At 41.7% G+C, this 16,811-nt stretch overlaps 1 protein-coding gene across 1 annotated transcript; it reads left to right on the forward strand.

Moving 5' to 3' along the window:
- Positions 1–516: 516 nt before the first annotated feature.
- On the forward strand, positions 517–10,944 carry rnf167 (ring finger protein 167). The gene is made up of 10 exons (XM_084449592.1): positions 517–708; positions 6,130–6,278; positions 6,408–6,485; positions 6,585–6,722; positions 6,813–6,900; positions 7,029–7,119; positions 7,915–8,020; positions 8,281–8,374; positions 8,783–8,863; positions 9,016–10,944. The coding sequence occupies exons 2-10, from the start codon at positions 6,174–6,176 to the stop codon at positions 9,423–9,425; spliced, it is 1,191 nt and encodes a 396-aa protein (XP_084305718.1). The 5' UTR covers positions 517–708; positions 6,130–6,173; the 3' UTR covers positions 9,426–10,944.
- The last annotated feature ends 5,867 nt before the right edge of the window (positions 10,945–16,811 follow it).

Genomic DNA, 16,811 nt, shown 5'->3' on the forward strand with positions numbered 1-16,811 from the left:
ACAAGTGATAATTTTAGTACACATGACTGTAGCCTACACTAACCACATGCAGTTTGGTCCAGACTAATAGGGCCTATACAGTGTGCGGACATCTGTGTCCAGTAGAAATAGCTCATAAACCTGCACTGCTTACTTCACTGCCTGGCCTGGAGTGTTTTTTTGTGTGATACTAGATTGGAAAATAGAATATAAAGTTAGACAAAAAAAAACAGTAGGCCAATTTCTCCAGACCTGATAATGACACTCCGGTACAGCAGGTGGCGGTGTGTACCTAACATTAATTTGCGATCCGCCAGTAAACTCGGAGAAGAAAACTTGCGGGTTCAGTTCGGCTACATTCTCATCAGTGCTTGAGGGCCGTTCCATTTTGATCGGCTACGTTCCCTTCCTTCGATCCCTTCCCTGTGCTCAAAATGGCTTTCTTATTGCAACGTCAGAAGGAACCCTAACCGTAGGGAAGGGAATAAGGAAGGTAGATACTATGGAATGGAATGCGCCCTAGTTGTTGTTGTTGGGTCGCAAACCAGGAAATACATTGGCATAGAAGCTATCCTACACAAAACAAGAGACACACTAAACAGACTATTTTGCTATATTTTTGAGGACAGCTTGAGCTATCTCCCGTTTCATTACCCGTCTATCTCAGCGCTTTTTAGCTAACGTTAGCTGTCAACAGGTCTTGAGACGGACGGATCAGGAACAGAGGAGGTAAGCTGTGCTATTAGCTAGCTAGCACTAGCTAGCGTCAACATAACAGGACACCATTTGGGTTCAGTCGGTTGAATCTGCATATGAGTGTTTCAGCTCTGTGGATAATGGTTGATTTGGGTGTGTGATTTGATTACAATAGGTCTTTAATTTTAGTTTGATAAATCCGTACTGTAACGTTAGCCACTTCGTGGTGTGGCGAGTGGCTTTCCTATGTCAGTGGTGAAAATACCATTCGTTTACGGTTACTTTTTGCTATAGCAATAGATAGCCACAACTCTTCAATGACAATAATGATAACGCTAGCAGTAGCTAGTTGTATCGTAACTTGTAACATTGTCAAAATATTTAGCGTTAGCTGAGTAGATATCTTAGCTAAGGCAGCCAAGCTTACATTAGCATATACTAGCATGGCTAACAAACAGATCTTAGCTGTGTTCAGAATCGCTCCCTATTCACTATATAGTGCGTCTGCCATTTTGTTTGTAGTGTCCGAATTCTCCACGGAATTTTCGTTCCCTATATAGTCCACTATTTATTACCCACAATTCACCATGATTTCCAGGGAACAGAGCATGTACCCTACATTTTCTCCGTTCCCTAGGTAGTTCACTACATGGGGAACCCTATATCGGGAATAGGGAGTGAGGGAACGAGGGAGCGATTCCGAACACAGCTCTTGAATCTTGAAATCTTGAAGTTAGCTAACGCTGTGCTCACGTATGCGTTTCAGGCTTCAACTTTGACGCTTCTCATTCACTTTGAATGGAGCGGCATCATCATCAGTGCTAGTTTGTCAACCGTTGATCATAAGTAACCTTAAAACAGGGCTAAACATGCATTTTCCCTTTACTACTCCTTTAATGTGACTCACTCGCGTCTTGCGTCTCCTGTCCGGAGTTTGAATAACATAATCTGTCTCACTCAATTTTCGCTCCACGGAGTAAGGGCCAGAAAAACAAGCAGAGAGAGAGGAGTTGGGAATGGGTAACAGCACTAAAACCTGGTCACCGGGTTGCAGCGAACAGGGAACTGACTTTAAATCAAAATGACGCTTCATCCGTTTTTGTGAGGAGGATAGAGCGTCCTTCGCGAGAGCGCACACACTGTGCAGCCGCTCTCGAAACCTGCTCACATATGACAGAACATTCTGGGAAGGAGCACTAGCAGTGTTAAACTGATCCTTCAATACCCGGAGAGGACCGCGCACAGTATGTCCGAAGACAAGTTCCGCCGGACTGAATCCTAAGGATTCCTGAACTATCTCTCAGACTGCGAACAACGCAAACGGGACATCCTCATCCCAGTCCTTCTCCGTCTCGAGGCAATATTTGCGCAGCATGGACTTGAATGTTTGGTGCCACCGCTCGAGTGCACCCTGGGACTCGGGGTGGTACGCACTAGACACTCGATGGGACACAGACAGGATGGACATTACCTGCTTGAACACCTTGGAGAGGAAATTAGAACCTTGGTCAGTCTGCACAATTTTCGTTAGTCCAAATGTTGAAAAGAATTTAATTAAAGCTTTTACAACAGACTGAGCAGTAATGTCTCAATGGAATTGCCTCGGTGTAGCGCGTAGCTACGCACATAATGGTCAGTAGGAAGTGATTGCCGGCCTTAGACCGGGGTAACGGGCCAACACAGTCAACGAGCACATGCTGAAATGGCTCCCCTAAAACTGGGATAGGACAGAGTGGAGCAGGAGGCATAACCTGGTTGGGTTTCCCCGTTATCTGACAGGCATGGCAGGTACGACAGTACTTGGCTACATCTTGTTTGAGACTGGGCCAAAATAAATTCATAAGAACTCTGTCGTATGTTTTAGTAACGCCCAGATGGCCAGACCACACATTATCATGGGCGAGAGCTAACACATGATGTCGATATGCACTGGGCACAACAATTTGGTAAATCACACTCCAATCCTGTCCTGAATCAAGGTGGGAAGTCCATTTACGCATGAGGAGATCTTTATCTATAAAGTAGGCTACATCCTTCTTGTTAACATTATCAGAATCCATCACACTGGAATAACACATAACAAGAGTAGGGTCGATTTTCTGAGCAGCTACTAATTCATCACAAGAAATGGATAAACTCTCCTCGAGTACTCGAGACAGCGCCCTCTTTAGTTTTCTCGTTTCTAGAAGGTAGAGGGGTTACAGACTCAGAACTAACAAGCTAATTTTTTTCTACTACTGCGGCGAACATGGAGTCCGCCAAGTCCACCGCGTCACCCAGCTTCCGAGACTGGGCTTAAAGACTGCGCACGCAGGAAAAACCTTGGGGAAACTCTTAGCAATATCCTCAGTCTCAGTCTCGGGGCGTTCCAACACTTCTAAAACAGGCAATACTTTGCCGCCCGCAATGTCATTCCCTAAAATGAAATGGATCCCCTTAACTGGCAGAGTGGGCATTACCGCAACTTTAAACTCTCCGCTCACCAGATTACACGACAAATGCACCTGATGCAATGGGATTGGCACAAAACCCATTTCTATACCTTGTACCAGTACGCTAGAACCACAGGATGAATCATGTGACGGAGGCAAAACGTCGGACAGAATGAATGACTGGGCTGCGCCAGTGTCACAGAGCGAATTAAGACCTGCCGTGTGAACTAAGCCCTAGACACATCTGTCGCTACCTGAGGGATTGTTTGGACCAATCCAACCCCTTTTGGCTTAACAGGCTGTGATTGTTTCCATTTAAGTGTTAAACAATCGGCTACCACATGGCCCACTCGATGGCAATAGAAACACTCACGTTCCTCTTTCGAACGGACGGGGATTGAAGCCTCCTGACTAGGCTGAACACTAGAAGCGGACATGTCCGTATTAGACCTACCTATAGGGCGAGAGAACAAATGAACAGGCTTATGTGTGAGTACGAACTCGTCTGCTAATACAGCTGCCTCGGACAAGGACACCACCTGTTCATTTAAATATGTTACTAAACGTTCGGGTAAACTATTCTTGAATTCCTCAATTAACATCAACTCTCTAAGAGGAAAAATCAGTAGCCTTTCTAGCGGCGGTCCAGCGATCAAACAATGTTTCTTTATCCCTAGCAAACTCCACGAAAGTCTTACTAGGCAACTTCTTATGACTTCGAAATTTCTGACGGTAGGCTTCAGGTACAAGCGCGTAAGCGCGTAGAACAGTGGCCTTCACAATGTCGTACTCTAAACTGTCCTCCAGCGACAGGGCATTTACTACTTCTTGAGCTTTACCCACAAGCTTACACTGGAGTAACAGAGTCCATACTTCCTTAGGCCACCTCAAAGAAGCGGCGATGCGTTCAAAAGCATTAAAATATGAATCAATTTCAGACTCTGAACTGAAGAACTAGAGCAATGTGCTTACTCACTTGAAATGTATCAGACGAGTGGGCTGCTGGGGAAGGCGCGATAGGGGGAACTGCGGGGAAAGCACGCCCAGCTTCCAATTCCAGCCTCCTCAGCTTCACCTCCTTCTCCGCTTCAATCTCCAACCTACGTATCTCCAAACGAAGGCTATACTCGGCCTGCCTCTCCTTATCGACAGGCTCGCTGCAACAGCGGAGTCTCCCCGGCGTCTCAAGTCGAGACACCCTTTTGTGCCTGCCGCACGGGATCTCCTGCAGCAATGTAGAGATCTTAACATCAGCGAGGCAGGATGGGCGGACTACATCTGGCGTGCGGAGTTGGAGGCAAGCACCTCCAGACTTTGCGATCCCGGCTGCCGGTCCTTCCCCTCCCGGGATGGACTTACCCAGACCGGCGTGGGTGAGGCTCAATCGCCTCCGGACCGGCATTGGATGCTTCCACTCATCGATGCACAGATGCGGCTTGGTATCCTGTGTGGCGTGCAAGTGTACCGCTGAGTAACAAACTGCAAATCACGTCATCCAGGACTGTCTGATATATCGGACACCCAATGGAATGCACGGTCTGCCGGTTGTAGGGATGCGCATCGAAAACCGGTTCTTGTTGAGAACCGGTTCCCAGTGAATCGATTCCTTGGAATCGTTAGCCAAAATCCTTAACGATTCCGCTATCGATTCCTGTCGTTGCTGCCCATGCGCGATGACGTCGCACGCACGATGCCTTGTTTTGTTTTATTAGATCGCGGTAGAAGAGGCCAGCAACATGTCGTCTAGGCATAAACGTTCGAAAGTGTGGTTACATTTCATGCGACAAGATGACAACACGGCCACTTGCAAAGCTTGCAAAAAACTGATATCATCAAAGGGGGGAAATACTAAAAATATGCAAAAACATTTGGCCACACAGCATGCGATAACTTTGCAGGAATGTCCCGTTTTTGATGCGCTCCGGAGTGATGACAGCAGCGCAGCTAACGTTAGTGTAGTCGAAGGTAAACTCCTCCAGAGTCCCTGTCTATTGTGTTAGTACCATTTGTGTAATTGTGTAAACCAGCTTTCACTATATGAATAATCTCCATTTCCATCCATGTAATTTAGATGATGACGTTCAGAGTCAGGCTCGTGGTAGTCGGTCTGGGTCAGAGGCTACTTCTTGTAGAAGTAGTAGAATTGTTAATTCTCCATACAGTTGATGGTTGCAGACCTACACAGTTCCATTTGGACTTCACTTGATTGTATTTGTTGCCAGTTGCCGCTGCTAGTTTTATTTTTGTCAGCTCAGCTCATATACCCTTTTTAAATGGAAGGAGCATTGTAATTTCTACTAGTAACATGTTAGACTGTTTAAAATTCAACAGAATGATTCATGTTTAATTTATATTTTTCTATAAAAAAAATACTGATTTGTTTGTCAGTTTTATTTTTAGTTCAAGGTGAATACACCTAAAAAACAGCACTGTAATTGGCATGTTCAAAGTATATATAAAAGAAAATTCATGTTAATAAACCTGTTTTTAATCTTTTGCCCAATGAGAATCGATAAGAGAATCGATAAGGAATCGGATCGATAAGCAGAATCAAAAATGGTATCGGAATCGCTAAAATCTTATCAATATCCATCCCTAGCCGGTTGTGGATGACGAAATGGTGACATGGCTTCTGGAGGTGTGTCCGGATATATAGCCCGGGTGACTCCTCACCCAGGCTCGGGGTGGTAAAAGGATAGCCCCTCGGCCCCGAGCCTGGGGGGGAGAGGATAACATCTAACCCGCACAAAGAACAACAATCTGCCTCAGAAAATACATCCTCTGCTGTGCTTTTTTGATGAGGGAGCTGATATATAGCTCCCACTTGAGGACCCAGGAGATGATGGTGTCCAGGAAGTGGAAGAAATCAACCAAACAACATTCATTTAAAAGATGTAGACATCTATCTGGATTGGTCTTTTGAGTGTGGAGCTTTCCAGCCCATTGAAACGGTTTTGATGAGCCTAATAGTAGCGATATGTGATTAACTGTTGGAATAATTTGAGTTTACTTTGTCTTTCAGGCAGAGCAGTTCATCTGTCTGGTGCTACTCAGTACCCAGATAGGATGCTGTGCCTGAGTGATTGGTGCGTTGGTGACCGACTGGGCGTCCTTACTTTAGCTCTCTGCTGCACGCTGGCGCCCTTACCTGCGCACGCCTACATCTATGCTGTGAGTCAGCTGGTGACAAGAGCTTCTGTATTTTTATTTTTTCAGTTTGTTTCTGTGATTATGTACAATTTTGCAGACTGTGGTCCTGGTTGGAGTCAGATTGTAACACGTTTTCTTTCTTTCTTGTAGCATAGCAACATGACCTCCATGTTGTTTGAGGACCTGCCTGCCATATTTGGATCCGAGCTGCCCAAAGAGGGGCTTATGGTGAGAGGGAGGAGGGAGCAGCCTACAAGAGCAAGAGGATTTTGATGCAGATTGCCAAAAGTAATTTAAAATGATTCTGCCTTTTCCTTTGTTCTTTAGGGTTTGTTAGTGGAATCACGCCCGCTCAATGGCTGCACGCCCATAGAGCCCCCACCACCACTACCCAGTTCCAGCGATGCCAATCTCACCAAATTCATTGTGCTCATTCGGCGTTATGACTGTAATTTTGACATAAAGGTATGTGTGTTGAATATTCACAATTGGGGAAAACAATTCCTGGCAGCTTCCACACAGCTTTAAATTGTACGATTCTTGATTGGAATTAAGGTGCTGCATGCACAGCAGGCTGGATTCAGTGCAGCCATTGTTCACAACATGTACTCTGATATTCTACTCAACATGAACTCTAGCAATGGTGAGTGGGCCTCTATGCTGTCTCTTCCATTTCAAACACATTCATCTTTTCATGCTATTCACAACCTTAAGTTTGACCAGTAAAACATTCGGGAAAAGTCATGCCTCTCGCTTTGTCTTTGTTTACAGATACTATAGCTACTGAGATTGAGATTCCCTCAGTCTTCACCAGCTTCTATGCCTCCCAAATTCTCAGTACCTTCATTATTCCTGAACGAGGGTGAGTATTTCAGCACTGTGAGATGGTCTCACAGTGCCTTATGAATAAAATAAAATAATTATAATTATATAATAATAATTATACAGTAGGGTAGTGGCTAGTTCCTATCAACACAGACCCTAACCCCAAACATATCCTTAACCCAACCCTATATACCTAAGCCAAACCTTAACCTTAACCCTAACCCAAAACTTAACCCTAACCCAAATGGAATCTTGAGTTTATGGGAACTAGCCTTTGTAGTAGTAGCAGCAGCAGCAGCAGTAGCAGCAGTAGCAGTAGTAGTAGTAGTATTAGTAGTAGTATTGCGTGACAGACCCATGGCCTAACTATTATATTATGACATTCCTTTATTCCATGACATGAATGTCAACTGATGACATCATAGAGACTACTAACTTAAAGTATAAAAGTATGGCTTGGCATTTATTATAGAAATGCAGATAGAGTTGTTGCCAATATAGGCTTAACCATTTAACCTGGATTTGCCACCATTGTTTTGTATTATGGTGAAGCCTGTATCCATTACTGTCATTTTATATTCAGAGCCAATCCAGTAACCTGTATTGAATATGCTGACATTTTGCACAGAGTCATTCTTGACAACATGATGCAAAACATAGTGGCACTACTTCTGATTGTTTGGCTGCATATGGACATCATCATCATGTTAGAAACTGTGTTGAGTCTTGCAATCATGTTGCTTTTGGCCTTGGAGGTCGATAATCCTGAGGTGGGTGGCTCTTTGAACTATGACCTCATGCAAAAGCTGATGGTTCTGTATTTGGTGTGCAGGGCCTATGTCATCCTCAAGCCTGAGTTTGCCTTTCCACTTTCGTATTATCTCATCCCCTTCACTGGAGTGGTGGGCATGATCATCCTTGTGATGGTTGTCATCCTGGTAAGTGCCCCTATGGAATGTCATGTTGTTAACCATTTGCCTCATGCTCTTCCTGTATTCCTGTAATTAGAATATTGAAATAGCTTGACTTTTGTAACAACAACAAAGTAATTATTTATATGCATATTTAGCAAACATCTTTGCTACATCTAAAATCAAATAGACCTTGTCTTAACTAGTACTGTAGAAACACCCTACTCATAGGAACCTTATAGCTGTGGTGTCAGTTTCTTTTCATTCCTTCTCTTGTCTTGGTTTAGATTGTGCGTTGTGTGCAGTACAGAAAAAGGATGAGGAAAAATAGACTGACCAAGGATCAGCTGAAGAGGATACCCATTCACAAGTTCAGTAAAGGTAGAGCACATTCTTTCCCTAGAGAACATCCACTACACACAACAATTATGAACAAGTTCCCATTTTGACTATAATCTGCTCAGAATGCTGTATTTCAGAAGAACATGATCTGTGGGTGTGTAAGTGGGTCACCAGCCAAGCTGGATGAACTGATTGTGTAACAACATTATTTCCTCTTAGGAATGTTGATAAACCCGAAAAAAAGAGTAATCTAATTGTATACCCCTGTGCTAGCCTAGCAATGCTTCCTTTTGGTGCCCATGCCTTTAGTTTTGTCTTTGATCATGTTTTCCATGATTTTTCCCCAAGTTTTTTGTGTGTGGTGGTTATAGTGTGTTTTTAGTAAAGATTGATAGATCAAAAGTTTTCTCTTCTTCAGCTTGATATCTCTCCTTACTCATATTCCAGGTGATGAATATGATGTATGTGCGATCTGTCTGGATGAGTACGAAGAGGGGGACAAACTCAGAGTGTTACCTTGTTCACATGGTAATTATGAAATGTGTTGATGTTTGGGAGTTTAGATAGAGCCTCACTTTCATGTCGCATAATGGGTTGAACTCGGTTCCTTGGCTTAATGTGGCAGTATTGCATGTCTCTTTTATTTTTATTTATTTATTTATTTTTAAATGTCTTTTCAGCGTATCACTGCAAGTGTGTGGACCCCTGGCTCACCCAGACTAAGAAGACATGCCCTGTATGCAAACAGCGTGTCACCCGGCCCAACCCAGAGTACTCTGAGTCTGAATCTGAGGAAGAGGGGGCAAGAGGAGGAGAGGACGACGGCGAGGGGGAAGGTGACACAGAGCGCACCCCTTTGCTCCGCTCCTCTACCCCAGGATCCCCCTCTGGCAGTCCAGGTGCCTACGCAGCCACTGTTGTCACAGTGACCACTGCCCAGTGCCTCAGTTCCCCTGCCCACTGTGACAGCCACGTACTGGGCTACGAAGGCTACTACTCCCCCCAGGAGGACACAGACTCTGAAACCGGAGAGGAGGGAGAGGACACCCACCCCTCGATGGCACCGGAAGGAGTGCTGTGGGAGACTTAGAGACTGGTGTCAGCAAGTGATTAAATTACTTTATTCTAGCTGAAAAGGGTCAGTCTGTCACCAAGTGATTTTACCACACTAAAAGTTAGAATGATTTATGTAGCTGGGGCCATAATGTTGTCTCAGTCATAGACTCTCTGCAGCACTGTTGTCACTTTGGTTACCATAGGAGAGATTGTTTTTAAATCCAACTCTGGTTGGCAGAATGCCTTCCTATTTGTCTTTAAACACACCATTTAGTAATTCTGTTTTGCTAAGTCAACTGTTTTAATATAAAGCCAATTTCTGTTACGTCTTTTTAATTTTTTATTAATTATGATGGATATCGCAATTAGATTAGTTCAAATATTTGTCACAGACTACCTGTGCACCCTGAACCCTAACTCATCTTTTAAACTACTGTATGTGGTCTATATTTGCACAAATGGATTGGACTGCCAGGTAGTTGTAATGATTTTAGGTGTTATAGAAATATTTAACTTCCTATATATTATCCTCCACTAACCCCCTACTATTTGTGTTAATAGACAAGGGTTAAACCCAGAGATTGCAGTTAAAACTGTAATACTGTTGCATTACATGGTGATGGATTTCTTCTTAGTATTGCTGATTGGGTGAAGACTCATTCACCATTTTAAGGGAAACTACAGAGCTATCAACACTGATGGCTGTTCCATGTCTTGTCCCTTTTTGTTCTTTAATTGCATGTTGTAACCGGAGAGATATGAAGTATCTACAAAGTTTGATTACTACACTACTATTAATCAGTAACCAGTAATCAATGGAGGAATAATGTTAGTATTTTCCCTCTAATGAAAGGTCCAAACTTTTTACTGTATTAATAATATTACAACCTGTCTTTGGGCTGTAGCCTACTGTTTTGATATTTTGATATACTGTAAATGGTCAATTGTCAGTTGAAAAGTGATTCCAAGTGTTTCATCAAGATTATCATTTTGAACAAACTCTGGGAAATGAACACATTCAACATTCACATCAGCCTTTATCTTACTGTACAAGTAAATATGCTTTTATTATTATTAAGCAATTAGGAGGATATGTAATGTCGTATGTAATGTCTGTATCTTAAGGGACTCTTAGTCATTTAACGTGTACTTTTTTGTCATTTTTCTTATATAGCCTTTAATAGATTAACTCTGTAAGGCAGATACATGTGCATCACACATTATGTCTATAGTCAAGTACCCACACCTTCACATACACTATATAGCTTTTCTGCTAGAGACATTGGAGGTATGCCACAATCTCTATTATGAATTTGTCTATAAATTTTGATGATCTCAGTGCCCATCCTATTAAACTATTTTCTTGATGCATGATAGGGAGAATTGCACACCATGCACATTTTAACATTGTTATGGTTTTTGATTAGAATGTTTAATTTTAGTCATAATTTAATTATTCCAGTGTGAATATACCAAACCATGAAACTTCAGTGTGCATAGTGCAAGTGATTTGTAGATTTTGATTATTTGGGGCTTGAAATCAATCATGGAATAAAGGAATTTTGTATGTCTAAATGTTCATTAAAATACAAATACAAATCAGAATTTGGTTTATTTACCAAGTACATTTTCACATTAGGTTTGCTTCGGTGTAAGGACTAGCTATTTATATTAATTATGGGTAACATTAAGGTTCTCCTGCCCAGTATAGTGAACAATTGCTTCCCACCCAAGACTCAATGTTGCTGCCAGCTCCAAGATTATGTGACATAAACTCTAATAATCAATTCCAAATTTACAATTTTACAAATTTGCATAAGTTACATAGTAGGTACCCTTTCCATTTTAAGTATTTATCTTCTTTTACTTTATAATTGTGATAAGTTTTCAAGCACTACAACTTTTAGATATCTATCTTCATTTGCAGAAACCAGCATGCATTTCTGTGCAAGTCATTACTGACCTGCCTCCAGCAGTTTCATTCATCACAGTGAATGGATATTGTCAGTGGAGAGGGCCAGTCACAATGCCTTTGAGTCACTTTTACTGTGTCAGAGACCCGTGGTTTTCATATAAGCTTATACGGAAAAGCAGTCATTCATTATGCTAATTGAGAATTAGACAAGCTTCAACAGATTCAATCCCTTCTCTTTCAGTAAGGCTAATTGGTCAATGTTGTTCATAATCCCTGCTTTACCTGTAACATTGTTCTACTGTATGCCATTGTAGATGACATGGATCAACCCACTCAGTAGTGAATAGAGCTTATATTTTCCTGATATTAGGATATAGGGTGCTTTTGCCCATGTGCTGGATTAAAACCGTAATTGATTGATTTTGATAAATGTGCACTGAAATCTTATAGAATAACAGGATCAATTTGAGGAATGGAACAAAGAGGGAGGAGGAAAATGACCGTTACACACAAAGATCAACACTGTGACATCATACAAGAAAAGCAATATATAGCCCTCAGTGGACCAAAGGCTTCATTGATAATTTCACTGATACTTTTCTAAAGGACAACATACTTCTAAGTATAGTTTGTTTATGGCATAATGTTATACCCTTTTGTTAATACAGTGCTTTAACATTAAAGCTGATGAATAAGAGACTTAACCTGTATCTGAAATTATAGGCCTATCTATTATAAAGTATATATAATATTATTGCAAAATGTATTTCTTTACACGTCTATTTTCCTATCAATTGGAGGCAAGGATGCCTGGGTTTTCCCCCTCTCCCTATTCTTTTGTATCGCTCTCATCTTTTGTGCTTTTACTGATCTCCACAGCTGTTTTGTTTGATTCCAAAGACTACCCTCAAGAACTGGACCATGAGGTAAGTGACAAAATATATTTACCCTTCAAAAGATCTTTGTTACTTAGTGTTATTACTTAGATTTTTTCTTCAAAATGATTTATCCATTTATTAATGTTATTTTTTTTACATAATGTTGTTAACCTGAACCAAGAAAACTTTAGTTTCACCTAATTGATACATGCATTGTTATTAATCTTGTTATTGTAGTTGAGCTGTTTTGTTATAACAGGAATATTCTGTCTTGGGCATTGGTTCAACTGTGTAAATAACTTATTAGATTGTAGTAGACTTAATATTAGCCTTTATTAAAGGGATAGTTCGACATTTTAACAACCCTTTAAAGCGGCAATAATCAATTTCTACCACTAGATGGCAGTAAGAGACTTGAGACTTGCAAACGAAAGCTGCGGTTACATGATGGCTTTTCATTCGGAATGCAAATGTGATTTCATTTATCCATTTCACGGCTCGAAACCAAATAATGAATATACCGCGATAGACAACTGTGGGCACATTCTTCAGTCCCAAAAGGAATAATGATAAAAGGAACGAGCCGAGAACCAAAAAAAAGCCATTTTGGAAGAGGTGTTTCCATTATTGGTTTAGACACAAAAAACAGAATTATGGTCGATTTACCGTTTATTCGTTTTGAAATTATAATGGAATAAGGAACGATGATACCCTGACCCATAGGATTCTATGCAGTAGAGCCAATCAGACAAATACTGTAGATACACCTGTGTAGAAACAAGATGGTCGTGTCTGGGACTACATTTTCCCAAGCCCTATACATGTACGAAAAATGATTTCAATCGGATTGAGAAAGGCACTACACCAGCCCCTTACATCGAATTAGATTTTCAATCGCATTGGCCATTTTCATTCCGATTGAGGTGTTTACATGATCACTTTTAATAGGATTGGGCTTCCATTCCGAATGAAAAGGGAATTAAACTGTCCATGTAAGGCACGTGGGTGGAGCAAAGTTACTGGCCCTAATTTGACATGTTTGGTGCCCACTTTCCTCCATCAACCTCTAGTGAGTTTTATAGTTCTCGTGGAAATGATTTAGGTGTGCTTGCTATGCTTTGAAAAGCACCTAAATGTAAATAAAACAAAAAGTTAATGAATTGAAAAACACTTTTTGTTCTCCGTTTCTATCACAGATTTTGTCAGGTAACCCTTTAGACCCACAGAAAGACTACCCGTTCATAAGCCTACAGCTGTAGAGGGAACAGCAGAGGAGTTACTCTTTGGATCCAGAGATGTCCGAAGTTCATCTAAGGAGTCAGGCTCTGTTTTTGAACACGGTGAAGAGCCCGTTCGTGTCTGGCTACATGTCCTCCTGGACTTCATGGACCGTCACCTCACAAGTTCAGAGGCAGGACTAAGAAAGACTTAATAACAAGAGAATGTATCACGCAAGTGGAGGGTCGAGGTAGAAGATGTTGAATGATGCCCAGTCCAGCCAAACACACTGTGGAACTCAATGGATGGTTGTTTCTAGATCACATGTCTGCTCCCATCCCATGCCATTGCCTTGGACAGTTAATTATGTGTGTTCACTGTCCACAATCCGCTGACAGTTAATTATGTGTGTTCACTGTCCACAAGCGCTTCACAGGCATCCCCACTGTCATTTCCATGCCTACTCTAAAGTGTCACAACATTTATTCAGTATTAGAACCGTGTACAGTAGGCCTAGTCCTAGATAGCTTTAGTGAAATCATACTGAGACTGAAAGAAAGACAGGTGAGTACTGCTCCCCTCAAACCAGATTGCAAACTGGGGTATCCAGATATAAGTCTTGCTAGACACCACTTATTTAGGTCAATAGCTAGATTACACCACTTATCTTACAATACAGACTCAAATTGATATCCTACAATACATGCTCAGATTTAGGTCTTTAGCTAGATTAGACCACATCCTGATAGGCCTACCTGAAGCCAAGCTCTTGTAATGACAAACAATTTTTTTTCTCCAATGAATCATTTGAAATAAACTGAATTAATGTCTCTTAATTTATTGATTAACAAATGATGACCAATATTAAATAGCTTTGTCTACAGTTCCATTTGAGAGAACAGTCGCATTTGCATTGAATTGACCATGGAGGTATTATAGGATGACACTTGTTCACTAGCCTACTGATCATAATAAATCCGGAATCGAAAAAGTTAATCTAGACCAAGGAGTTACATCGTCCTCTAAAACATTCATGGTAGACAAAGAATATGGAATGCCAGGAGGGGACACTTTTTGGCACCCGCCTGAAGAGGGTGCTCATGTAGCGTTTCCGCCATTATGGACTGTCATCTGCAGCCGAATTCATCCAGTAAGGCAGCTGCCGAAAAAACGTCTGGAAAAACGAAAACAGTGTTCTGCAATAAACTATCAAAACTATCAGAGTACATGTCCAGAGCTTGCCTTTCACAGGTTCCCCAAAGATTCTGACAGGTAATTGTTTGTTTAACATGTTCACAAAAGTGTAGGTTTACTGGACCTGTCAGTGCTAGCTGTTATCTAATGGTTAGATAATTTTAGCTCTTCACAAATTATCCTGACAGGTAATTGTTGGTTTAACTTGTTTACAAAAGTGTAGAAATTGAAGTTGACTGGACCTGTCAGTGCTAGCTAGCTAGTTAGCTAGTGTAACCACTGTAAACTAGAAGGAATGGCTCTGACACTTGATTCGGGTTGACATGGTTTTTATCTGACCTGTACACAGAAAGGCATTACATCACAGCCATATACAGATGGACCCCAGATAGCAAGCTGATCTGGGCCATATACAGGCCAGATCTGGCCCTTGTGGCTTAGTTCCGGCCCATATATGGCCCAGAATTATTACACATCCGCTTGCTATCTGGGACAAGACGGTCCCAGGCAAGTGGCAACACTGTTATGTTCGTCTGGGACCATATTGTCCATCTCTATAGGCTAACTGTGGTGTGATGCCTTTGTGTGAGGACAGATGAAAAAACATGTCAACCTGAAGCAAGTCTCATAGCAATTCCTGCTACAGTAGCTGCCAATGGACCCAGATTCTGACAACCTGGGCGTTCATGGTGAGGTATCTTTGGTATCGCTGTACTTTTAGGGTAGGCCTACTTTGATGGAGAACTTATTCTGATTTATTTTCATACCATACACTATACAGTACAGTACAGTATAATGAATTACCCAATGTGTTTTATTACCCATCAAGAAGAGCCAATGGACTGTTCTTTCCCTGCCCCAACTAAACCTGAGAGTGTGAATCTGGGTGGTCAGGGAGAGTGCTCAGCTGCAACCAGGACCAGCTATCCAGGATATCAGGTGAAAGGAGTGGCATGTCTTGACAATTATGACTTAAAGGAGTAGTAAAGAGAAAATGCATGTTTAGCCCTGTTTTAAGGTTACTTATGATCATATACAATGGTTCAGATCAAAACGTTGACAAAACTAGCACTTTTGAGAAAGTTGATAATTGCTCTACCACCGTTTAGGTCATACAATGGATGTGGGTAGGCACCATGAAAAATCATTCAAAAACATGTTAAACTCAAAGAAATGAAGCTCACCGAGGGGGTAATTGGTGTCCGGTGGTGTTCTGACATCAAATTTGTCGCGAAGTATGAATCCTGTAGGGTTTTATTGATCATTTTATGAAATCCATTGACTTGTATTGACGCAACCGTTGTAGATGTGTAGATCAATCCGCAGAGGGGATTCAGGGAGTGGAACTACTTATGGTAGCTATTGTTATTGTTTATGTTGCTAGGCTACCTAGTTTGCGGAAGTTTACACACGTAGCCTATGTGCTGCGACTAAATAGTTCTATGCTAAATATTTAAAAAAGCCTTTCCAGATGAACTAGAATCTTACTTTATGGCGAATTATATGTCAGAATGCCAACTAACACCTCGGTGAGTTTCTTGTCTTTGAAATTGAGAGTTGAAGATGTTTTTTGAATGATTTTTCACGGTGCCCATCCACATCCATTTTATGACCAAAACGGTGGTAGAGCAATTATCAGACTTTCTCACAAGTGCTAGTTTTGTCAACGTTTTGATCTGAACCATTGTATATGATCATAAGTAACCTTAAAACAGGGATAAACATGATTTTCCCCTTTACTACTCCTTTAAGAGTATTGTCAAAACAGAACTTATAAAGTAGTGGCAAGGTCAGTGGGATAGGGATCCTAAAGGGAGACATCTGTATGCCGTCCAAAGGCAAGTGGGGGAGGAGGACTAGCAGGAGCACGGCAGAAGAAGATATAATTTCGAGACTGAGATTTGGACACACAGGTCTGAATGGCACTTTGCAGCTCGTAGGGAAACATGACACTGGTATGTGTGAGTATTGTAGGGACAAGGTTGCGACAGTGAGACATGTTTTGATGGAGTGCCCTAGGTATGCACAGGAGAGGGAGGAGCATAGAAGGGGCGTGGAAAAGGAACGGATCAGATTTTCACTTGAGGAGGTGTTGAGTATGAATTCCTGTCACGTGGGGTGCAGGGTGCTTTTCACCTTTATTAGGAGTGCAGGGCTACTTCAGAGGTTGTAGTGTAGCATAGAACCCATTCTGATCCACACTCCATTTCAGTAG

This window comes from Borostomias antarcticus, assembly GCF_949987555.1.
Source record: "Borostomias antarcticus genome assembly, chromosome: 15".
Lineage (NCBI taxonomy): Eukaryota > Metazoa > Chordata > Actinopteri > Stomiiformes > Stomiidae > Borostomias > Borostomias antarcticus.

Coding starts and splice junctions, on each gene's coding strand:
- rnf167 (XM_084449592.1), top strand. CDS start 6,174: ATGCTGTGCCTGAGTGATTGGTGCGTTGGTGACCGACTGGGCGTCCTT. Junction 6,901..7,028: donor CAACATGAACTCTAGCAATG/GTGAGTGGGCCT, acceptor CTTTGTTTACAG/ATACTATAGCTACTGAGATT. Junction 7,120..7,914: donor TTCATTATTCCTGAACGAGG/GTGAGTATTTCA, acceptor TTTGGTGTGCAG/GGCCTATGTCATCCTCAAGC.